A 25,301-nucleotide genomic window follows, 5' to 3' on the forward strand; every position below is an offset into this window, starting at 1 on the left:
GGCTTTATCTTTATAGTCAGAGAGGGATTGTGGAGGAGCAGAGGATGTGCTGAGCAGTAGCAGTAACCACATCGTAGCTGTGCAGTTCCTCATCTCTCGAGATAATGTTACAGACTTGTTATTTTTCGGTAAACTAGTAAATCCTGATTCAGACCCAGAAAGGTGGCTCCTGAACTTCTGGTAGAATGAGGCCACTGTTGATTCACAGCATCTCTTGTGAGCCACGGTGGCATATTCTGTCTGAAATCCATAAACTGAAGAACCAGTTCCACGAGCCATACCTTTGAGATCACAGTTTGGGAGCTGTTAATTCTTGTAATTGCCAGGACGTACGAGGAACATCTTCAACAACTTCTAAGGTTCAAAATCTCTTACTAGGGTCACTCGAAGAGGTCCAAACTATGTGTGCAGTGAGCGGTTGTTAAGAGCTTAATCTTTCACAAAGCCAATATGATTTCTGTCTTAGGTGTCCACAGCCTGGTTGCTGTAATTGCATCTCTGTCTGCTATCGGTCTGGGGAGAGTAACCCAAGTCGGAATAGCAGCGGTGGCATTCGGTCCCTTCTAGAATTAGTCCCAGCAGACATTTAACACTGTGGCTCCTTGAGCGGCAAAGCTGGCAGAAGTCAGCAGCGCTGCCTTCTCTCCGTGCTGGCGTGAGTGGCTGCCAAACAGTGAATTGGTCTGAGGAAAGGAGCCAGGGTAAGGGTAACCTGGAAACAAAACCCAGAAGGTCGTTCTGCTGCAGGTTTGTTCCCAGATACAGTCCACAGAGCACAACTCTAAGTACTTCTGGAGGCAGGATGGACTAAGATGAGGTGTTTTGTTTGTTTTGACGTAAGGGTTGGTCCGCGGCCCCAGAAGAGTGATTATAGAATCAGTTTCAAAACCCAAGGAAGAAATCAATCTACCAGCACCTCATTTGCCTTGTTTACCCGTCAGAGGGACTTGTTTGGACAGTTGAGAAGTTTTTAAACAGAGAGCAGCTGGTCGTGGGTATTGTGCTTTGTGTGAGACTCCGCGTGTCCAGTCTTGTATTTTTGAGGATTAGTGCTTGCTTTTGTGAATGAGACCCAGGCACTTAGAACCTCTATAAAAATCCATGCTTCAAACACAAAAAAGGAAGTAGAGCAGTTAAAAAAATGAATAAACTCGTGTCGCCCTTGGAGTGTGAATGGATGAACTGGAAATAAATTTCCGGTGCTAAAACCAAGCAGGTGAGGCTTTCTCTTTTGCATTATGAGAACATTTTCTTCAGTTTTTAAGCTGGAGTTTAACAAGAATTAAAAGTTGCATCACTTTTTTTTTTTTTTTTTTTTTAAGTGCTGGACTTTTCAGACTTTTCAAGGCCTGGATCGTAAGATTGTTTTTCTGAAATAACTGACGTAATTAGTAATATGGGAAAAGAAGATTAATTTCTTTTTGCTGCTTCACACAATTAACAAACGTTGGAAGTAAGCTGCATTCAGCTTAGCTTGCTTTTACCTCTTTATTTTGAGCAGGTCCTCTGGCAAGCCTGAAAGGATCACGAACTGCTGTTGAAATGCCAGTTTAGGCTTAGATTTTCTCCTTGCTGTACAATTGCTCTCCCATCTGACCCTCTCCCGTTAACATGCAGTATCTTGCATTGTCCTTGTGATAAAGCATCCTCTTGCAATGATAATGAGCATGGGGATTTCTTGCGTGTGTGGCTTAGGTGAAGTACCAGCTGTGCTCTGCTGAGCTTTGTCCATGCCTGGGGCTTTGTAATACTGTATTTCCAAATTAATAGATAACTGTTCAGTGTTTGTTTTCTAAATTACACCATTCATTGCTAAATAGTGTAAAGAAACTTGAGTAGATGAGCAGCTGGACTTTCTAATATAATCATTGGATGTGACGCACTTCAAAGAAATAATGACTTACCCTGAGAAGAGAGAATCTACAGTGTTGATTGTAAAATGAAGTGACAACTGCGGCACGTGACACAGGCTTCACTTCAGAGCCAAGTCTATGTGGAGGAAGCTTTTGTTTCTACCAGTACTCTGAACAAGTTCAGATGCTACCTGATCAAAGATAGCAGGGAAACAATAAAAAAGCCAAATAATTCCTTGCAGCAGAGTCCAGTTTTGTTACAGTTGTTCAGCCAACTTTGTTTCATAGCGGTTGAAAGATACAAAGTCTCTTTCCTTCCCTCCTCCTTGCAACAAAACATAACCCTTCCTTCCCCCATGTAAATACGCAGACTAAGTTCTTGGAAGGAAGGAAGAGTGATAGAAAAATCCTTTATTCTATCAATTCCTGAAGTATTTTGAATCATTTTTCTCCCTGTGAGATAAGGTGTGCTTGTTTTTCTCAGGCATCACTATGAAGGTAATGTTTTAAGCCTTCCTGTTAGCGATGAGTTTTGAAGGGGTTATTGGGTTCTTTTGATCACCATAATTTTTGTTTTGTGTAGAAAAGAAATTCCAAGAAAGCAGCAGGGGCATTATATCCACACTACAGAGACAACAGACTTTCACTTCTGGTACATTTAATAGGTGATTGTGTAGCTCTTCCAGGTTAAAGAAAGTTATGCTTGAAGAGTGGTTTTTATTTCTTCTGCCTTACCCCAGAGAGGTTGGCACTTCTGTGGTGAGTGTTTCGACGCTGGTGGTGAGCCGTGAGTAAAACCACTGTGCTTGGAGGGAAAACTCTTTGTTAAACATTAAAAACTGTGTTTCATGATTTTACAGGACCGGGAAGGAGGGTCAGCCCAGGGAATACTACACTTTGGATTCTATCTTGTTCCTGCTCAATAATGTGCACCTTTCACATCCTGTTTATGTCCGTCGTGCTGCAGTAAGTAGACCATACAGAACTTCATTTTGTCTGGTTTGAGCTGAGTAATGTTTGCACAGTTATTGCCAGAGAATGATGGTAGCATTCTAGTGTCTGAATTTGTCTGGGGAAAGGGAAAAAGGTATGCAATGAAGTGTGTGTGTGTTTAAAAAATACTCTACTACTTATTTGCAAGCCTGAAGTGAAGGAGGAAAAAAGTCTGTCCTCCCTTTGTTTTATAGCAGATGACGTGTTTCATTTTGTGCAGTTAAACATCCTCCAGAAAGTAGTTGAGTTTTTATGCTTGATAGTTGTGCTTGCTTGTGATGTGGGACATGTTTTCTTTTCTTTGTGTGGATGAGTGGTCAATGAAAGTGGAAAAATCTTCATCAAGAGTCTTTCTGAGGGAATAACAGTTTAATGTCAAGTCTGCTGTCTTTTCAGACTGAAAACATTCCTGTGGTAAGAAGACCTGATAGGAAAGACTTACTTGCATACCTAAATGGGGAGACATGTGAGTGATGTTTTCTGTTAAAGACACAGTACTCTCTTGCTTTGCATTTATGGGATAAATGAGGGGGCAACACATAAGGGTCAATCTGTAGCTTAACTGACTACGTTCAGACCTCTCAAACTAATTCTTCTTTCAATTATTTTATTCTGAACTTAACTATTTTTAAGACGCTTAGGAGCTGCATTCCTACACACGCTTAGAAGTGAGCTACTTGATTATTAACATCCTTAGTTAATGGTTATCTGTTAGAATGCTCCGTGTTTGTTTCTTCCTTCTCTCTAGATTGTGGGAAACTTTGATTTTGATGCAATGAGTGTGTGGGATAAAATCTGCAGTATACTAAAATGTATCAAATCACTGCTTTTTCAGTCTGGCAGATTTTCCTGGTATTCTACTGTGCTAAAATTTCTGTTACCAACAGTCAGAGAAAAGAGGTTTCTCTGTGACCAGAGAAAGATAAATATGGCCTACTTTATCTTGCTCTGTCTTGCATGTGGTCTCTCTACGTTGGAATATGAGATGATTTCTGTAATATGAGCAGTAAGCCTTTTTTAGAGGGACCCTCAGGTTGTCTTTCTTCCAGAAAGCAGATGAACAAGTAGATCTTGATTCCAGGTTATAAAGTAATTTTTGTGACTGGTTTCTCCTGTGTAGTATATACAGATCATAGAATTGCTGACTAATGTTGGAAGGGACCACAGAGTCATCTGGTTCAGTCCCCATTTTGAAGAGTCAAATGGCCCCAAGCAATCTGATTTAACTTGATATCAAGTCAGGTTCTGAATATCTGTGGTGTCAGTGTATGACAACCTTTGATAAAGACATTATTTTCCTAATATCTAATTAGAATTTACACAGTTGCATGTTAGCTATTGTTCTTCATCCTCTTTATACTGAAATACTTATCAAACCTTTTATAATTACATGAAATATTGTTTGATTACAGCAACCTCATCAAGTATAGACAGAAGTGCTCCACTTGAAATTGGCCTTCAACGATCCACTCAAGGTATAGTTTAACTAAAAAGTAGCCTCAAAGTTTGTTTTATGAAAGTATTCTGCAGTGCTCCATTTTTAATGTCCTCTTTTTCTTGTAGTTAAAAGAGCAGCAGATGAAATACTAGCAGAAGCAAAGAAACCAAGAATAGAGGTAATGACAGTAACTGTCATTGATATAAATTTGGTGTGTGTGTGTGTAAATTATAGTTTTTATCTTGTTTTATATCAGTTCAGTCGCCCTCTGGGTGCACACGCTACTTCTGTTAGTGTGTACATGAACCAGGAGGAGATAGAACTATGGAATTCTAGCCTCTGGTTTAAACTTGGAATTTGAGTTGCTGACTGTACATTGGAGTGTGAAAGGGTAAAGCTTGACCACGGATCTATAAATATCTGTTGCATTATGATCTGTCTGCTGGGAGCTATGTGATTAGAATCAAAGTGCTATGTAACGAATAATTACCGTGATGTGCCATTTGTGAGCTGACATAACTTAAAACAAATGAGTACATATCAATAAGACGGGCATTTATCTGCTATTTTAGTCTCTTTATAGCAGTATACAAAACTGTTGTCCCTGTGATTTAGTATTTTCTGAGGCTATGTGTTGGATAATTAAACAGTGTATTTTCAGAATTATCTCTCGCATAAAATTGACGTGTCTAGTTCTAACACATATTGTATTATGTAATTCTGCCTGGTTTTAAAAACGAGTTTTTTTTTTTTTTTTTTCCCTCAATTACTTTTTAACTGTGTTCATCCATTTTTTTCTTCTGAGTTGTTACAAATCTGTCTGTACATATTTTCGGAGCTCTGAGGCTCTTGATTTCTTCTTAGAAGAATATTATTGTAAATACATACATTCCATTATTCCAGAATTGCATTTTAACAGTGCTTGTGCTTATCTTTATCAGCATAAGATTAGGGAGAACTTCGGGCATTCTTAATGGCTCACAAGCACGATTGCTCTGACATGATGTATCGGTGATCTGTAGAGTTACATTCTACATTTCCCTATGTGGTTGTGATGCCATTATGTTGAAGATGTACAGTTGGAAAACATCATGATTTGGAGATTCAAGAATTCTGCATACGAACCTGATCAGTTTATGGCCATCTTTTTGTTTGTTTCTTTGCTGCTCAGTCTGTGAAGTCTGTTTTAAGCTATTCAGAAACTGTTTCAGTGTAGAGATTCCAGGTCTCTCCTGATACACGGGCATGACTGTTTTTGCCATGCTTCAGCCTTTTAGCAGTAGGACAGGCTTGACGATGATTTAGATTTTGTGGGGAAATAAGACTGATAAGACATAAGTGGTATCAGCTTTAAGAAGCTGAAAAAATGGCATAAAGTTGCTTTCTCACCTTACATGTCTGTCTCCATCCTCGCTTGAGTAACTGGAAGTTACTTTACTGGTCTTTACTCTTGACTTCTCTATATATTAAGAATGCCATTTATGAAAGTTCTACATCAAAATGTCACAGTTCTGGGCAGTTTTCCGTAAAAACATCATTGAGCTTGTCAAAAATGTATGTATACATATTGTCCTACTTATTGTTTGTCACCTTCAAATTCTCTTACTGCTTTTCTATTATTTTGCATTCTTGTCTCAGCAAGGCACTTTATAAGGGAATGGTAGTTTCCTTTTCATTTTTCTAATTGTGATTCTTAAAAAAAATCCAGTAGGTATACAATTAATACTAGTGCACAGTTCAAAAATGCTTGGAAATAAAGGTAGTCCTTGCTAATCTTAAAGTGAATTCTATATAGCTTTAATTCTAGCTGTATTTCTTTCATTAAAGAGAATACACAAAAATTTAAGCACTGCTGTTACTCCTAGGATGAAGAGTGTGTGCGCCTTGACAAGGAGCGGTTGGCGGCTCGATTGGAAGGACATAAAGAAGGTATCGTGCAAACAGAGCAGATCAGGTAGGAATACTTCAATTTCATATGGATAATGCTTAATTAAAAGACTAATAACAATTAGGCATGTGGTCTTACTTCTGTCCACTAGCTCTCATTGGAAGTATTTTGCCTCACCTCTATCCCCCCTTCCCTTAGGTGCTATCATCAATTATGCTTGAGGGGATAGAACCTCATGCCTGGTCAGAATCCTGTTCTTGAGTGGAAGTTCAGATGGTGTGGCATGAGATATCTTGATTTTTTATTTATTTATTTATTTATTTATTTTAATTCACAAGTGTAAGAACAGTTGCCTCACGTTGCCCTCCAACCCCCACCACTTACGCTTTCTTCTGCCATGGTGTTTATCTAAGCAGTCAAAGACAATGAGCAGAATTGCAAAGGAAAGCTGATGATCTCTATTTCAAAGAAAGAAAATCTTGTACTGAGGAGTGTCTTGTGCACAAAAGGAGGAGAATAATGTAAGAATACATTTAAGGTTAGCAGGACCTCAGTTTGACTCCCTGCAGAGGTGAGCTTGTTTCCGCCAAGGAGGCAGTAGACTACCAGAGGATAATGTCCTGTCATTGCCATAAGTAGTAATCAGTATTCAAGTGTTCGAAAACTTGACCGTCCCCTTTCTTTTTCTGTTGTATCTATCCAGAATTTTGCAGAGAATGACACCTGTTTTTGTGTCTTACACCATATCTTCCCTAAGCCAGGTAGAGAGGAAATGAAATTATTGCAAGACCTTGTTGATGCTAAGGATCTTGTGCTTAGTAGGTACTTAATAGTATACCAAACTCTAGTAACTCATTTTAAAATACCTGAGTTCTGAAACCATAATGTAAAGGTAGTTGCTTTATTTCTTGTGTGTGTCAGCTCTCAGAATGCAAAATGGGAATCATGCTTCGTGCTAGGAAGGTGTATGAGTATGCAGTAACACTTTTATCTACATTGGATTTTGCAAATAAATAGTTTCACTTGATAGAGCAACTGCATTCTTGAGAAATTTATTTCCTGAGCATAAGCAATGTTGTGAAAGCTTGCTTGTTCTTTACCAGGATTAAATTTATCAGTTAGCCTTTCAACAATTAATATAGCCAAGTAAGGTATAATTGCACCTAAGCACATAAAAATATCTTCTTTCCATGTGTCTTGTTTAGGTGTACATAAAAGGAAACTGTTTAAAAAAAAGAACAACAAAAAAAACCACACCATTTGATTGTCATAGATTGTTTAAGAAACAAAGTGTTAACTGTGCACATTGTTTTGTGTAAACTGATGATTTGGATGTTAGTTGCAGTGTGTTACAAGCAAAGGTTTTGGAGTATGAGGCAGTATTGTAGTAAAGATGACCAATGTTATTTGTAATTACCTAGTAAAAATCTGTAAATACAGAATACAATTGAATGCAAAAGATTGTCCCTTTAAAAGTGCAAGTAACATTCATAAGCAGTGAATTTTGTGTTTGCCACTCTTCTTGCTCATTTAAGAGCAACAAATAAGTTCCTTTTTCAGTAGCTTAGGTGTAAAAGGAGATTGCTTCACAGTGTAATTTTTCAATGTGTTCTCAAAAAAACATGTAAAATAGAATTGGTTACGTGCAGTTGGGATTGTGCAATTCGGTCCTTTTTATTCTTCAGTTTACCTGGAAAACAATAGTGCTCAGTGTTTGGCAACTAAATCCTGCTGTGTTTACAATTAAAAGCAAACAGATAAAAATGTTGCACTTTTGGACTGAGCTGAGCTACTTCAAATACAGTTTAACGTGGACAAAGTTATTACCATCTGTTGTTTGTTTGGCCTACATGATATGAAAAGGTAACACTGATCTTCCAAGTTCCCAAGTCCGCCTAACAGAGCCTCAACCAGAATTTAGTTTAATGCTTTGGAAGCCTGAGATTGGCTGACTAGACACAAAATTGTAATTCACTATAAATTACTAGGAGGTGAAAGTCAGATGATACTGTGAATGGAAGTGTTAGTCCTGATGCTTTACATGTGCAGTCTTTATTTCTGCTTGTTATAGTTGGGATTTTTTTTTTGACTTTTTTTGTGCTAATACTTGTATGGAGTCTTTTGTCAGAAAAATGCTGTTTTGGGCATTAGAATCAATGCTAAGCTCATATAATCGTGTATATATAAGGTGACTTTTTAATAGCATAGATGTATATTTAAGCAGGAGGAAACTACTCATTCAGAAATCCTCTCAGAAGAATTGTTTGTGCTGTTATTCAGTCTCTTCTGCTATTTTTGCTCATTTAGGTCCTTGTCTGAAGCCATGTCAGTGGAAAAAATTGCTGCTATCAAAGCAAAAATCATGGCAAAGAAAAGATCCACTATCAAAACTGATCTGGATGATGACATAACTGCTCTTAAACAGAGAAGTTTTGTTGATGCTGAAGTGGATGTAACCAGAGATATTGTCAGCAGGGAGAGAGTATGGAGGACAAGAACTACAATCTTACAAAGCACAGGCAAGGTAATGCTGCAGATACCAAGCTATTTCTATGATCCAAATGGCAAACTGCATTTTTTCTTTATTGTGTCTCTAGCTTGTTCACTGTAGACTTCAGATGACTGAGAGAGGATTATGCTTAGTGTTCTAGGTAAAGGTATGCTGGAGAGCTCCTGGCACAGTGACAGAGTTCATTCTTTCCTCATTACCATAAGCTTAAAATAGATCTCAAAATACTTCCTTCAGCCATTTAAAAGATACCAAGTAGTCACTTAATTCCTCTTAAACAAAGCTGGTTTGAGCCTTACAATTGGGAAGGCTGTAGGTGTAAAACAGACAGAAGTGGGGTGTAACTGATACAAGTAGCAACATACCTACATGGAAAGAAAGTCCAAAGGCTGCTAAACTGTAGAAAACAGTGGAAAAGTAATGAGAGAAAATAATAAAACGAACAAAACCAGAAAGAGTTGACGTGACGAGGCTTTTCTGTGTCTTTTTGTTCCTTCATGCTCCTTTAATTGATGTCTTTATCTGTACTTGGTTACGTGCCATCCAGAGCATGGTTGCAAGCACAGCTGATAGCCTGATTGTCCAAAGAGAGCAAGCTTTCTTTATAGCAGACAATTGAGGCTAAATTTCTCAAGGAAGCAGTAAGTCAATTCCTAACAGATTGCCAAGGTCTGTTTTCCTGAGGTATCCTGCCGGATTGTATCCTTTGCCTTTTCTGCTTCTCTAAGTACTGTCACAGGAAAACAATGTCTTGACATTAAGCAAAGTTGTTCCATGTTTTAGCTTGTCTTATTTTTAACAGTATTTTACGTGATGGTCAGTTTTGCAACATAGTCTCATGACCTCAGTGGAATAAACACTTTGGAATTATGGGGTAATTAATAGGAATATGGCACATACCTGCGTGTTATGTGCAGAGTGAATGTTGCTGCTTTAAGCCTGAGATTTTTAGCAATCTCACCACTGAACAGTTACAAATAAGTGTTAGAGATAAATTAAAAAAATAACAACAACAAAACAAACAAAACCAAAACCAATCCAAAACAAACAAAAAACACTTCAATCATCCAAGATGTATGTATTGAAGGAATCTGGGTAACTTTTCCTCCTGTAGTGAATCCGTCATGGCATTCATATCTTCACATGCCTTGCAGGGGAGTCTTGCAAAGATGATGAGTAAAGAGTTGTTTTTTTTTTTTTTTTTTTTTAATCCTAGTATCCCTGTAATAACAGTAAGACGAGGTAGCAATCTTAGACAAAACCTAGCACAGGAAGAAGGACAAAAAGATTAAGTTTGTTCAGGGACTCTGGTAAGTAGTTCCTTTGGCTAGTCTGAGGAATAATTAGTGAGTCCTTTTTTCTGTTTGCACAGAATTTTGCGAGTGTTCTCCCAATACATACAGAACAGAATACAAACAGAAATCATCAGAGGTTTATATTTTTGAGCAAGAAACTGAGAGTAAATGGGTGGGGAAACATCACTCTGTTACACAGGGCTAAGGTTATATCCCAGAACCTCACAAAGCATTTTGATTTCTGAAAGAGCCTTTGCAAAGATAGTCTCAAGTTGTTAGGAAACTCAGGTATGTTCTTTCCAGCAAATCATTCCTTATCTACTTTCCAGTTCATACAAAGAATTTTGATCCAGGTAGCACAGTACCCCCTGCAACTGCTCTTTTGGCTTTTCTGTATGATACTTGGCTTGCTAATGTGCCTATTAATTCTTTTTATTGTAATTTTTCAATATCTGCTTGATACAGATTTATCTATAGTCTCTTGAATCCTCTTAAATGTATTTAAAAATGAAGCTGCCTTCAACAGTAGTTTACCATGTAGGATCTTTTTTATATTTGAATTTCTTTAGAACTCCAGGGGTAATGGTACCGAATTATGAGAACCCTAAAATGTCAGTTTCCTTGTTTCTTTATAAAAAATGATTCAGCCTGAGACAGATCCTCAAGCTGTCTCCATCACAGAGGAAAAGCTCCTGCATGTAAACTTTCCCAATGTTCTCTGTAGTAAACATTGATGTAGAGAAGGCTTAAGATCTAAAAGGAAAACACTAGGAATATCAGGCTACAAAACAAAATATATCATCCTTAACATGTTTTGGGCGTTTTTATCTGTTTTTGATGTCTCTGGAAAAGTACGGATTCCTTCAGCAAGATGCTCCTCAATGTTCTATGTACAGCTCTAAAGGTTTTCATGATGCTTGTGTTCTGCCCTTTTAGATGTTATCTTTTACTTTAACTATCTTTTAATAGTGACTTCGTAGTTACGCACTCCCTTAGCTGAAATTAGCAGTGAATTTTTTATGGCAAAAGGTGTAAGGTTTTCTTTAACTTCATGAGAATGTTGGATTTGAGTACATTGGTACCCCGTTATAGTGTTCTTCAGAAGCTACATTTCAAAGTAGGTTCTGCAGACTAAATAAAGAGCTGTTTTTCCTTTTGTGACTTCTTTGGCCAGATGCTCCAAGAAATAATTGCTTATGATAGCTAAAGAATTAATCTCAGCATGGCTTCCCTTCTTGACCCTCATCCTACCTACAAAATAACTGTCATCTCATAATTGCTTTCTTTGGGATTATTGGAGTTCTGTTACTGTCCAGTGTATATTGGCAGGAGAGCCCTAGTGCTTTTGTACAAGTTGCCATTCATTAACTGTCATTCAGTGGTTGTCATTCGTGCTTTGGCTCCAAGCTTGCTATAATGCACAGCCCGTATCTGTATCATCCCTTCCATTACCCCTATGTTGTACTCGGCTATTGCATTGATCCTTGGCTGTCTTTATACTGAATTTGTGAGGTTGCTGTTGGTTTTTAAAAGCAGACACTTCACTTCACTTTTTTGTTTTTAAGACTTCCAGAATTTGCAGTTGTCTGCTTGCGTTATCTTTAAATTTTGCTTAGAACTTCTTGTTGAAGTATTTTTTTTACTTAGTTTTTTATCTGATTATTATGCACTCCTACCCTTTTTGGGAAATCTAGTGTTTGATTTAATCCCAGGTGGATGAGTCATCCTGTGCTGTCTCTTGCACATCTGTTGGCCTTCCCAGTCTGTGCTGTCTCTTGGAGTTCATGCATAATGTGACATTTTCATGTAATTGCTTTTCAGAGCCAAAGTGCATTTGTTTAGTGTAGGGTTTTTCTTGCCATTATAGTAGTTTAATTTTAGAACTATTTGGGTGGCTATGTAGTTCAGAGGCAGTTTAATTTCAGGTTTGAATAAACGTATGCAACGTTGCTGTCTTGGTGAGCTGACAGTCTAACCAACTGAAAACTCAACTTCTGAGTTCCCTTACCATTTCTTTAACGGCCACAATTGTTGGGGGCTTTGAGAATCCTTTGAGAGTCTCATCTCTTTTGTCTGTCTTCACTCCTCACGCAGTCCAGTTCTAATTGCTGATCTTCACAAACAAGCACAAAAATCAGGGTAAAGGAATTACTGCCTTAACACCAGAGATGTGCTGGGGGAAAGAAGCAGTACAGGCAAAGGGAGAGGAGTTATAGAAACGAAGTCAAAATTACTTCATCTGTGGATTGATATTTGGACCAAGTGTCAGTGCTGTAAGTGTCTTGCAGTTTCTTTTGCTGGCCTTTTTTGTATAAAGCATATATAATAATTTAGGATGTTTACTTACACCATGTTAGAGGGGTATGAATTGAGTTTTTGATAACATAGTCATACTATTGACTATGAAACCTGTTTCTGGAGGGCAGGTTGAGCTTGTCAGATTTTATCTACATTAAATCAGTTTGAGCTGAAACTGTAAATCTTAAGGGAAAATACTAGCAAAATACTGCTTTTGTAACTTATTTATTGAGAGACCCTTTGTTTATTGAACTGGACATCTTTTCTGGCAGCTAGGATTTGAACCCATACATAGAATATTTAACACCATAAGTATTTGGAGTTACAAGTTTTGAATTACTGCTTTATATCTGTTTCATAAAATAAACCATTGAACATCTAGAAAAATCTTCGTGTTTAAACAGAAATTGATTCCTTCCTTTCATGTTCTTCCTTTGTCTTTCCTTCCTGAATAATTCTTTGATTTCTGTAATCTCTAGTAGCAGGCTTCAGCAACCTTTTTTTTTTTTTTTTTTGAAGCAAAAAACACCTCATTCCATTTCTACTGTAAATGGAAATGTGTATAGCACTTGAATTCTTCCTGTAGGAATGCGAAAGTAGTCTAAGCAGGATTTTCAGCAATCACAAATATATTGGAAAGGAGTAATTATCTTAGTGATTGATGTACTTGAGTTTTTTTAGGCTCCCAGTATGTTCAGAAATATTCTATAAATAACCAGCATAGTAATGGAGCAGGCTGGGTTGAACCTGTGCTCCTTGTGTGTAGAGAAATCTTAAAACTGGAATCTTGACAATACACTAGCAGTGGCCTTGTGAATTTATAATTCTCTGAAGTGAATGGCTGTTCTTACGGGAATAATGTGCTCTGAGCATTTCTGTTTTTTTTCTTCCTTCCCAAATCTTTGATCCATTTCTTTTTATGGATGTTACAGATTACTGCTAAAACTTTAAATTTGGGGTAGCAGTCTTGAGTTGTATTTTCTTGAAAGTATAAACATATCAGAACTACCTTTCCTTGAGCAAACTAACCCTATGGACAGAAGGAACAATATAATCAGTCCAATTGAACATACAGAAGGCAACTTGGTATAGGATCTGGATTATTTGAAACTGCCCCTCTAGTTTAGTTTCATAATCATTGGTTCATAAAACTGTGGGGTTTGTTAATATAAGATTTTCTTTACATGCATGTTAATTACTATGTCCGGGTTGCAATGTTGAAGCAAAGGCCTCACTTTTTACTTCCTGTTACTTCCCTTATGCAGACTGGCCAATTTGATCTTACAGTCTGGGTAGATAGTCCTCTCCCTGATTAATATTTACTGTATGAGAAAGATAAAAGTAAATGTTCTGAATTTTGACTTTTTAAACATATTAAAAATATTTTTTTCCTAATGAAGTAGGAAGTAAGACCAAATAAAACATTTGTGTTCTGTCTTAATCCTAGCATTTTTATATACCTCCTCGTTTTTAAATTAAAGATTTTCAATAATAGGGTTGACTACTTTGACAGTAAGTGCATATTTGAAGTAAATGCTGTTGAGATTATTTTTTTAGTTACTGTTTTCGTAATTTTTTTGTACTTTTTGATCACTTATAGCAATGAAGTTTCCTGCCAAGGGGATTACAAACTACACTTACTGCAATTTCAGTAAAGTTTTTACTGCACCTTCTTTTAATTGACAACGCTTAAATTAAAGTAACTTTATAGCAAGACTAATATGGTATTTTAAGTTATTTTTGACAGCTAAAAGGTCTGAGTAAAATTTTGGAAATTGTAATTCTTTGTAAAAGCAATTTTGTTTTTGAGCTCTAGGTGGCAGAATTGTTCTGTGTTCCTGAAATTCACAATAGTGGTGAATTTAATTGTGAAGTTGAAAAGATAAAGGTGTCCCAGGTTAATAGCAATTAGTGCTTTCAAATGGAACGAGTGTATGGTTTTAGAAGGCCTGTGCACAAGTGACACGGTATAGATTTCAATTCCCAAACTCTACTTCAATGTATATTAGCTTACTCAGTAAAACTGGGAAGACAGTTGTATTGCTGCTAGACACTCGATGTGGTTTGAGTACAGCTCTTGAAGGAAGAATGGACCAGACCGTGAAAGTTGTTTTCATAGTGAGCAATATTGAATCTCTCTTTGGGACTAGGTACCTCAAATTTGTCAGAAAACCGCTGGGGTAACAGAGCTGTGTTACCTGAAGGAAATTTAGGTTAGCTGTAAAGTAACATCACACTTGTGCGCTTCTTCAATGACTTAAAAATAAAATAATAAACAAAAAATACCCACCTGCATTTCTACATGGTGCATAAATATATAAGAAGAAGTAACTTCAGATTACGTACAAAGTATTTTTTTTTTTTTTTTTAAAGCAGATTTTATGCTGTGTTCTATTTTCAGGACATTAGCGTTGCTCTTTCATACTTCTGAGTTAGTGTTTATTCTATTTTAAATTAGATGCTTTATATGTCTTTCACATAAAATACTCTTACTATAAAAATCTAGTTGGGGGAAAAAATAGAACAAGTGAGGAATGAAACTTGTCACTGGAAACAGTCCACAAACAGGGCTAATAGCTATGTTTTATTTCAGTGCAGTAGACTGTAGTAGTACTTAAACTTTTTGACTGGTGGAATATTATTTGTTTCCCAGAGCAGATTTTGTGATAAGGGGTGTCTGACTTTAATTTTAATTTTCCATGGCACTTACTGATAAATCAAGTTTTAATAATGCTTTTTTATATATGCCCTCGTTGGACAGTTTAAAGAAATTTGTCATATACTCTGCTCCAGTTTGTTAGCTATATCAATTGCGATAATTTCTTACATTGGTACTGTCCTGAAAGCATGACGAAAATGATCTATTTATACTTAGATGGTTCTTTTACAACTTGTTTGTTCTGTTTATACCTCCTGTATGAAACATACTGTTGTATGAGTTACTGCATGATGGTCATTGCAGGCCAAAAGTGTATGGAAAATAGTTTGAGAAGTACCATAAGCCCTCTGTAAGCATGCCTGTCAGTGCAGTTGAGCATCTTCTCCTTCTTATTCAAGGGAAGCAAAGGAATGAAAATAGGAGAGGGACATGTACACCTGGTTCAGAAAGGAGGCATTATTTCATGACAATTCCATCATCTGTGGTCGTATTTCCATCTGTGGTCTTTACGAGGAGTTTCCGCCTTAGGAGAATAAAGATGTTGGGTCAGAAACGATGGAAACTTTTTATGGTCTGAATAAGCACAGTGCAGAAAATACCAGTACTTCGTGTAGCTGTTGTACCTGTGTTTGCATGCATGCAGCTGTCTCTGAATATCAATCTTGTATGTATTCAACCTTTGATTCTGAGGGCAGTGTAGCATACAACACAAAATACAATGCTCTAAGACTATCTTCAATTCAGAATAACAAGGAGGAGAGAATCAGCTTCAGTGGTTGTGAACAGTTTCTGTGGAAGATGCTTAGAGTTTAAGACATAGGAGTGTGCCTTAAATGACACTGGATTTAGGTGTGTGATTTAAATTTACATGTGTAAAACTTTCTTTTAATTTTACAGTCAATCGGTTTATGTGCCACACAAACTGTTTAAATTCTCCTGTACTTTTTTAAGAACACCTGAATACAGTTGGCACATTCATGCCATGCAGCACATAAGAATTACTAAAAATCTGTGATGAGAATATGCATCGTGCCTTGGTTTGTCATTGGCTGCAAAGGACTTAGCAGCATGTCTGAGCGTATCAAGCAAACGTGTAAAGAAGCGTGGAAGGGGCTTCCTGATTCTTCCTTCTCTGTCTGCTGTAAATTTGGATGATATTTATAGTATTCTACAGCTCTTGATCATCCTGGGATGCAGGTCCAACAGGAAATCCTTATCTCAAATAAGATTTTGAGTTTATAGGGTTGCTTCTAGGGTCTTCTTTCTTTACTTTGAAATGCCAGTATGCAAAATCTGATACAAACCGATTACAGCTGATTTATGGGGATGTTTTGAAGCCATGTTCTCTAAGTGCTTCTAGTTCTGTATGTCAGATTTCCGCAAGAGATACTTTTTTATGAGATGAAATCTGTTCTTTCTTGATGATTGTTATTAGAAACTAGTATTTTTAAAATAATTTCTAAAAATCATTAGTATTATTTTTTAGTATTTTTTTTTTAAGTATTTTTTTTTGCTAATCTGATAAATAGCAGTTAAAGCTGTTCTTGTGACTAGAGTTCTTTTTCAATGAGCTTTAGGGTTAAGGATAGTTACAGAAATTAAATACAGGTTACAGGATAAATGTTGCAGGCTTTTATTTTTTTAAAGAACAAACTGTATTATATTTATATGAAAGCAGTTTTATTACAGGAGGAGTTCTGCTAGTGATGTAACTTGGTGCTCTTCCCCACCAGAGTAGGCTGATCGTATTTGTTCTGGTATTTCTCCTAAAACAGCCTGGTGTTAAATTAACACCAGTGATAGTAACTTGACTTGCTGTGTGTTAGTCACTGTGTTGGCAAGGGATAGAGCATCTGCTGCTGTAAATCTTGAGAATTTATATACGACTGAAGGTTTTCCTGAAGAACGTGTGACTCTTGCTGTGAGATGATGATCACCAGTGTTTATCTGCCCATAGCTGCTGTCCTTGATTGTCTGTTGGATCCCAATGCCTTCTCTTCCAATCTACATCTAGTGCGTGCATGAGTCCCCTTTGTAGAGGCATGAGGGAGGATGGGAGGAGAAATCTATTACTATAGAGATTTATTTAAGAAAATATCAGAAACCAGGTTTGATAGCTGCTGAAACATTCTTCCTCTCTTTTTCTTCCTAAGTGTGGTAGAATACTATTAGGTGTAGACATGGCTGGAGTTAATAAAGAGCTTTTGTGGGAGTAGCAGCACTCTAGGCAGATAAAAACAAGAATTGATGAACTTGTCCTTTTATACTGAAGACTTCCTTAAGCATTGTTTTAAAAGAATGTTCAAATTTCTTTAAGAGCTAGTACAGAGAGAGACAGATCTTTTTTTTTTTTTTTCTTTCCTGGTCTGTCCCCCAGATTGGAAGTTTTTGGTAATAAAACTGTTGCATTTGGTATTAAGTTTAACTAAATCTAGGGTAGAAGCTAAGGGCTGTTTATTTTCTGGATCTCTAAAGGGATAAACAATGAAAACTTAGTGGTCTTTCCTCTCTGCAGGGCTTTGCAAATCAGTTGGAACCTGCAATGGACTCTGTGCTCGATCATTTTCTGTCACAACAATGTAATCCCACATCCCCAAACAAGCCAATAAACAGCAAGATGATGATTGTAGTTTGAGCATTTGTTAAAGCACTGCTGTTTTTTTCCCCTTTCGAACTGATATTACTTGTGTCCTTGGGGGACCTGCATTTTCATGGTTTCAGAGAAAACATCAGCAAGAACGCTTTGTAATTCTATGCTTATTAACGAGTTCTTTTCAGCAGACTGGAGAATATCTTTTTTTTTTTTTTTTTTTAACCTAAAATTCCTTGTCGTGGACCAAATTTTAATTTCCTTCAGTTTATTAAAAACTGAGATACTAAAATGCCTTTGAAAAAAAAAAAAAACATAATTTGAAATTTAATTCCACTTTTACAAGTACGGTAACTGTAGGTTTTGTGAATGAGATAGGATTGTGAAAGTTGGCTGTAGCTTCCCTATGACTGCAAGACTTGGCTTCTACATGGACAATCACTCTAAGTTCCTTCTCTTGTTATTTAATTAGTTCATCCTTCTGAGTTTCAGAAGACTCAGGAGCTTGTCTTTCCAAGAGGCAATATGTGATGAAACGCAGCAAGGACAAGAATTGTGATTATTATGCTGCCCAGTCCAGAGTCTGGAGGAAGTCTCTGAATTTCAAGTTAAAAAATATAGTTGCACTTTCTTTCCAAAGAACAGAGCTGATTTTGAGTATCCACATATAATTGATATGCACATGGCTCGCGGCTCTTTGAAGTGTTTTTCCATTTTTTGACAGAAAGAGTGTTGCGTGAGTTCTTTCAGTCTTTGTGAAAAGAACTTCTTTGTGTGTGCAAGGAACGGCTTTGCCTTCATAAGTGGTTGCTGGGGGTATTCCAGTTCCAGCCCTTCTGGCTTGGAGCAAGTTGACAACGTGCTGACTGGCTGAGGTCAAGTGAGTGAGCCTAGAGAAGCTTTGAATTAGAGCTCTCCCTAAATTATTTCTACAAAATTCACCCCAGACATGATTGCTTTATAATTTTTGCATTTGGTTCGTAATGCCAGTGGTCTTCATTAACAACATTTCAGTGTTAGCTTACAATGCTGTGGAAGACTCTAAGCTTATGAATTCTTGATACTATTCCAAGCTATTAACAAGTTGCTTTCATTAATTGATAAAAGGTTTCTTTTACTGATGATCCATTACTAAAATAGTCAGTAATGAAAGACGTGTCCATATCTCTAACTTAAAATGCGTATTAACTGGTCATGTAATAAGCGTCTGCCTTTCAAAAGGTTAATTAGCACTTTTTGTTTGGAGTAAAACAATCCTATTAATACGAGCTGGAGGAATGTGCTTAAAAACATTAATTGATATAACTCATGCCCCAATGACTTGTTTTTCTATAAAGCACAGGTTAATGGAATGGTTTCTTCCATGTGTATTAGTATCACTTGAAACAGATTGTCATCGAGGTTCACAGGTATTCAATATGTTTTTCAGAACTTTGCCAAAAATATTTTTGCAATTCTTCAATCAGTAAAAGCCAGAGAAGAAGGCCGAGCACCTGAGCAAAGACCTGCACCAAACACAGCACCAACGGTAAGAGCAGCACCTTGAGCATGAAGGTTTTCACTCTGAAAGTGCGAGTACACTGTCTTGTCGTTATTAAACATGAAGTTTGTATTAGTTTAGTTTCAGTGAATGAGTAACTTTCAAGCATAACTTCACAGATATTCTTTGCCTTAAATTACATTTACTGGTATTTAAAGAGTTGAATATTTTAGTTTAATTTGTTCAATATGTTCTTGTTACTTACCGATGAAAGTGTTAGTGCCAGCTTCGGTATGTATCAAACACCAGAGACATTCTGCATCTATTTGGAAGAAATGCATTACTTGAGACTGCTGCCATTTCAAACAATTTTTTGTGCTGGTGGGTTTTTTGACAGATAGGGTAGCAAATGTTTAAGAATCTGGAACATGACTCACTGGCGGGAACAGCTTGAACCAGCTTTCTTTTGCCTGTAATAAATCAGGAAGACAGACTTATAGCTTTATTGTTTAAGCTGTCTGGGTATTAGACTGGATTTGTTCTGTGTGTTTACTATCGGTCTCTATTAAACATAATGTATTCTTGAACTCGGTGACAGTCTACTATAAAAACTGTTTAATTTTACTTGGGTTTATTCTTGCTACCACTGCATTTAACAAAGAACTAAATTTAAGTAGCAAGGTGAGTTTCAACTTTCAAATATTTGCTTTGTTGAATTTTATAAATTGTCCATAGGACTCTTCAAACATACCATGCAGAATGGTATCAGCCACAGAAAAAATGAATTGGTGTATAGTGGTGTGTTATAGGTGCCTTTAAAAAAACACACAAATAAAAAATATGAAACCAAACCTCTCCTTCCCCTTTTATTTACAGAATGCTTTTTTTCACCAAACCTGGTTTTATTCTGGCAGACTAACAGATTTCTAGCTTAATCAAGCTGGCAGGAAACATTGTGTGTGTCTGGTGGAAGCCTTAACCATGAGTTGTCAGTTGACAATTTTTTTTCTGAATCTTGAGGATATTACAGGAACTCAGTGATTTTTAGAAAACTTGAAGATTTTACCTAATGCAGTTTGCTATTACTACTTAAGTTTTGCCTCTGGTTGTTGTTGTTTCTTTCAGTATGCACTTCCAAACTTCCTGTTAGGCTGCAAGTGGATGTTGAAACTAGACATAGCAGTATTCAAATACATTGAAAATCCTACAAAAGTGAACTAATTTGTTGTCTTAAACAGTTCCGTATAATGCTTTGTGAACTTCACAAATCAGCAGATATTTTCAGGACGTCTAAAAAAAACTTATTTAACCTGTTTTAGGATCCCACTTTGCGAAATAAGCAACCTATTCCAGCTGCCTACAACAGATACGATCAGGAAAGATTCAAAGGCAAAGAGGGTAAGTTGATTGTGATCCTTCTTAAAAATAATAATTAAAATATATAAAAGGGAAATGAAATCAATGAATTGTAAAGTTAGGGTTGTAGGATTTTCTGTGCTGTTGCTTGTAAACCTAAGCGAAGACCAAAAAAGCTATTGCTGTGCCTAAAGATAGCTTTTGTCCAGTGGTAATACTGGGTAACCAAGTCTAAAAATATTATCTCTTAGCAATGCTTTCTACCATATAGGAAAGCTTTCTACCATATAAATTCTCTAACCGAAAGCTTAGAGCCAGAACTTGCTGAAAAAAATTGTCTGGGGAAGCATGTGCAATTAATAAATATAAAACAAAATAGTAGATCTGCAAATATGAATGTTAGAGGAATCAAATTAAATAAGTTACCCCTCCTCATACAAACACAATTACTTCAGAAGTTGCTTTCAGTAATCGTGTTACTACCTTGTGTCTCTAACGAAAAAAATGACAGCAGCGCAAAATATTAGCTTCCTTCTAGAGAGAAGATGGAAATAATCTACAATATTTAAGAATTTTCATTCATTTTAAACCAGGGTGAAGGCTTGAACTTGAGTAACGATTAGTCTTTCTAAATCAGAATTTGTTTTGTCCCCCTTGCTTTTTTTCATCTTAGGTTCTGGTTCTAGTACTGTTGTCTTGCTCTGTTTCGGTTTTGCAAATAGTGTTTGTTGTGGTCGGATGTTTTCTTGTTTCTTGCAGATTGGCAAGGCAAATTTCTTATACTCTTCTGTATTGTCTCTTCATTCTTGTTATCAAACAAAATCATTCTGTTCCTTAATGAAGCTTCTTATGCATGATGTTCAGGGCATTCTTTTCTGGCTGCAATAGCTTACGTGCTGTTAAATGCTACTGTAAATTACAGATGAGCAGTTCAGCTTGCATCTTGCAGAGTGTTTTGCTTTGTCAAAGTTAATACCATTTTTTCTGTTTGGGGAAAGTGAGTAACAAACATCAGAGAACTTGCATGGTATTCCATGTATGTGCTGTACTGTAGCTCATTGTGTTCAGTTTTGTGTTGAAATGGGGAAGAATGAAAAAACCCTCCCCTGAATACATTTACTAGTACCTGTTCAGTTTTGTTTCTCATAATTTGTAGTCTTCAGTACTTGAGCATTTGCCAACTAGTTTTTCTTTAACTACAATTTCCTGTGAAGGGTTTTTCTTCAAGTAAATAGCTATACTGGACAGTGTGAAATTAGAGCTGGAGAAATCAATTAATGCCCAGGTATAACAGTTCAAATGTACCGACTGTGTACCAATTCTTGCCCCACTGAGTGCATCTAACAGTATAGGCAGCAAAGTAAAGTTTCTCTGTGCTGCTCTAAGTCTTGTCCCTTCAGTAATGTTCCACATTGTTGTTTTTTCTTAAGGTTTCGACATAAAAGTCAGTCATTGTGAAAATGCCACTACTTTTAGTCTTATTTGGTGTAAATTGGAGAGGGGGCTTGCTGTACAGTCACATGATTTCATTCCATAATGGTGAAAAGAATAATTAACCAAATTCTGCAGGGAAGCTTTCTGTAGACTTCCTGCTTTTGTCATTTTATTTTGAAATTATTCTAGTAATTGTTGGATTTTCAAACATAGATACGGTTTTTCAGAAGTATGTCAATTTCAAACAAGTGTTAAGTGTTAGGTCTAGGCAATAGATAACTAAGAAATGTTTAAAACTGAGGAGACTCTGGACCACAGAAAATATTTTTTCCTGTCCCATTTTAAGTATATCTTTTAAATTGTGATTTCTGTCCTGTAGGAGAATGGGTAGTAAGAGTTCCAGAGTTCTGAAACTTGACTAACTTGTTAAACGTACTTACTGCATTCATTTCTGAGGTTATAGGTTCTGTTTCTTTTTGGCAGAAAATGTGTAAGAGCTTCACGTTTGGAAAAAGTAGATTGTGCTTGCAATAGATTGCTTCTGTGCTCTCTCTCTTTCCTGGCTTTATGTGACCAGGTACTTTGATAATGTGTCTATTCGGTAGTGGAAAATATACGCATATTTGTGTTGTGACTTTCTTAATACTGTGACACTTTAAGAACTTGAATTTAATTACCTGTAAGAGTGTTGTTAAACTGTTTTAGATGAACTTTACCGAGAAGTTTGTAAACTCTAGCTAATGGAACTTGGAAATTTAGGCTCGAAACTTCAGTTTTACTTGTTAGGGAGTAGTACTGAAAAGGAGTATTCAGTAAACGATTTTGTAGAATGAAATTTGGTGTCAGTGACTTAATTGCCATGGGTGTGAAGTGGGGTAGTGAATCATTTCCAGGCAGTCTGCAGAGCTATTATCTGTTTTGAAAAGTATACAGATGAAAAAAAGTGATTATTCAATCTTATTCATCGGCAATTCAAGTAAAGTCTTTTATTTGAGTTTTCCAGTTTTGGAGAGGCGTATTCCTTCAAACTGTTTGTTTGCCTAGACTTCCTTCAAGAAGCAAGCTTTTTTAAAACTGTTATTCTTAGGCAACGTGTTGGTGCTCAAGTTTACACCTGGATGGGATGGCTAGAGCTGCAGCAGGTGCAGAAGCAAAATGTCTGGTGACCTAGATTGACACAGAGCAGTGGGCTCTGAGCAAATGGAAGGCACTTTGAGCATTAATACTCATATGTGAGGAAATGGAACATCTGACTGCATCATGATGGAGAATATAATCAGTCCAATAAGCTGATGCATTAGTGTGCATATTTTCATTACTAGGTCTAATTCTTCTAAATGAGAGAAGGCACTCAGTTTGATGCACGGTGATGCTAGAAAGGTAACTAGTGATGAACCACGCTAGGAAAGTATATGATTCTTTAGAGAATTTTTGGGTCATTGAACTGCGAAATTGTGATCATAATACATGCAGTGACTGGAGAAGGAAAGCTAGTCTTAATGTTAGCTGGTGACAGTTTGTTTTGAAGCAATAGAACTGATTATGCAGTAGTTATTGTGTTTAGTCTCTAGAGATGCAGGTTTTAGACATATCTTGATCAAGATGTTTTTAACAATGCTTATGTTTATTAAACTGATTATATTTGGCAAACAGAAAAAGCTGTAATATACATTTACCACTATAAGTTAACGCTGGGTTTTGCTTGCATTCTTTATTCTGTATTTGAAGTATTAAATCTGGACTGCTTTTTGCCTAAATGAAGTTTGTATGATTGCCTAGCTATTTCATAATTTATAGAAAAAATCCAAGTTATTGAAGACTCTTACATAGCTTTTTTTAGCGGTTGTTCTGCCTCCAATTCAAAGTTGAAAAACAAAGACCTGCAGTTTCACCATCATGATGCTTTTCTTTTTAAAGGGTCTCTTTTCTTCCCAAACACTTACCATTTTACCTGTGGTTTTCTTTATCGCCACTGGTGAAAGTACGATTTTGAAACTGGAGTTGCAAACTAATTCTTGGCCAGGCATCTATATTTCATGCCTGTGCTGCTGCATGACTCAGCAGCGCAGGTTTGAGCCGCTGAAGAAGGGATAGAAGAAGAAACACGTAGCACTGGTGTTGTTAGAGTATGTATGGTACAGCTTTTATGCTGATGTATGCTGGGGTCACGTCCCCTGGTGCTCCAGGTTGCTCTGTGTTCTGCTCTTCTTTACTGTGACCTGCTGGTCCTCTTGTGTCCTAGGGCTGCTATTGAGCAGCTGTGTCGGGGTCAGCCGCTGCCCTCGGAGAATGCTCGGGAAGAAATGCCGCTCCTCTTTCTGTGTTGGCCCTTGAATGTCTTTTACAAACAGCTGCAGCAACCTGGCTAACAGCCTCAGTAATTTTTGAAGTGGGAATGCAGCCATAGCTGTGGAGTTCCTGACTTGGAAACGTTTGTTCCCTGCTTTGCGCAGGCTGTGTACAGGGAGTGGAGCTGAAGGTACTGTATGTAGCTCTGTGCAGAGATGAAGACCTTCAAAAAAGGCATGAACGTACAGTACGGTGACAGGGCTCTTGCAGTTCCCGGTGTTTATTTCTGCAATTGAGTGCAGTGAGTGGCTGACTGTTAGAATATCACAAGGTAAATAGCCTGAGCAAAGAATGTCTGTGCTGTTGTCAGTTTAAAGAGGGTTGCTGTGGCTATCTGGAAGCTGGCAATGCTGAACTCATTCATCAGCTGCTTAAGAGTTTAAGGCAGGAACGTTGAGAGCTGGTGGGCTGTTGGGGAGATGGTTTCTTCTGCTCATCCCACCCTACCTGCAGGTAGCAGGCCCTGGAGTCCCCAGGAGATCTCATAGTGGCTGTGGTGACTGTTTGCAGGAATCAAAGTGGGCACCTGCATTCTACTTGGCCCATTCAGCTTCTCTCAGACTTAAATCAATAAGAAAAGGCACTATGCCATTGTTTACCGATGATCAGAAATGTTTTATTTAGCACCTAAGTAGCTGTTAAATAGCATTGGAAGGCCTGTATACCTGCTGGAAATACACAGCAGGCTAGGAGCCCACTCTCTAATGCCTGAGGCAAGAGCTGGCTCTTCAGATCCTAGTTGTTTACTCCTCCTGCTAGGAGGAGGGAGCAGCACAAGGCTGGGAGAAGGGAACCAGAGAGATCCAAGGCCTCATTCAGTGGCTCCTGTGGCTTGTTGAACCAGGACACATTTTTGAGGGACTTGAGATTTTTGCAGAAGATGAAACCGTTTGTGGTTGAACAGGGTCTTGTTCCCTGCAAGGTGCTTCTTTCCCCTTTGATATTAGATTTTATTTTCTGACTGTGCTGCTGGCTCTGTGGGCTTTTATTCCCTTTGCGTGGCTGATGGAGACTTGAGTTACAGTTCTTGTTGTGTGTGTATATCTATATATTTAGTTCAGGAGGAATGCAAGGTTTTACAGGGACAAAGAAAAAGGTTGTTGGAAAGATACCTGAAATGGAGAGCAAATGTGAAGAACTAATTAACTGTAGAAGCAAG

The 25,301-nt window shown here is 37.3% G+C and overlaps 1 protein-coding gene across 1 annotated transcript in view; it reads left to right on the top strand.

The window, feature by feature from the left end:
* The window catches only part of CDC73 (cell division cycle 73), a 104,118-nt gene that overhangs the window by 1,450 nt on the left and 77,367 nt on the right, over positions 1–25,301 (top strand). The window contains exons 2-9 of the mRNA XM_084291602.1: positions 2,714–2,819; positions 3,243–3,312; positions 4,259–4,321; positions 4,410–4,462; positions 6,150–6,238; positions 8,480–8,696; positions 18,953–19,051; positions 20,323–20,401. Of these exons, the coding sequence (XP_084147728.1) occupies positions 2,714–2,819; positions 3,243–3,312; positions 4,259–4,321; positions 4,410–4,462; positions 6,150–6,238; positions 8,480–8,696; positions 18,953–19,051; positions 20,323–20,401 (776 nt within the window). The remainder of the gene's footprint in view (positions 1–2,713; positions 2,820–3,242; positions 3,313–4,258; positions 4,322–4,409; positions 4,463–6,149; positions 6,239–8,479; positions 8,697–18,952; positions 19,052–20,322; positions 20,402–25,301) is intronic.

This window comes from Netta rufina, assembly GCF_964035555.1.
Source record: "Netta rufina genome assembly, chromosome: 8".
Lineage (NCBI taxonomy): Eukaryota > Metazoa > Chordata > Aves > Anseriformes > Anatidae > Netta > Netta rufina.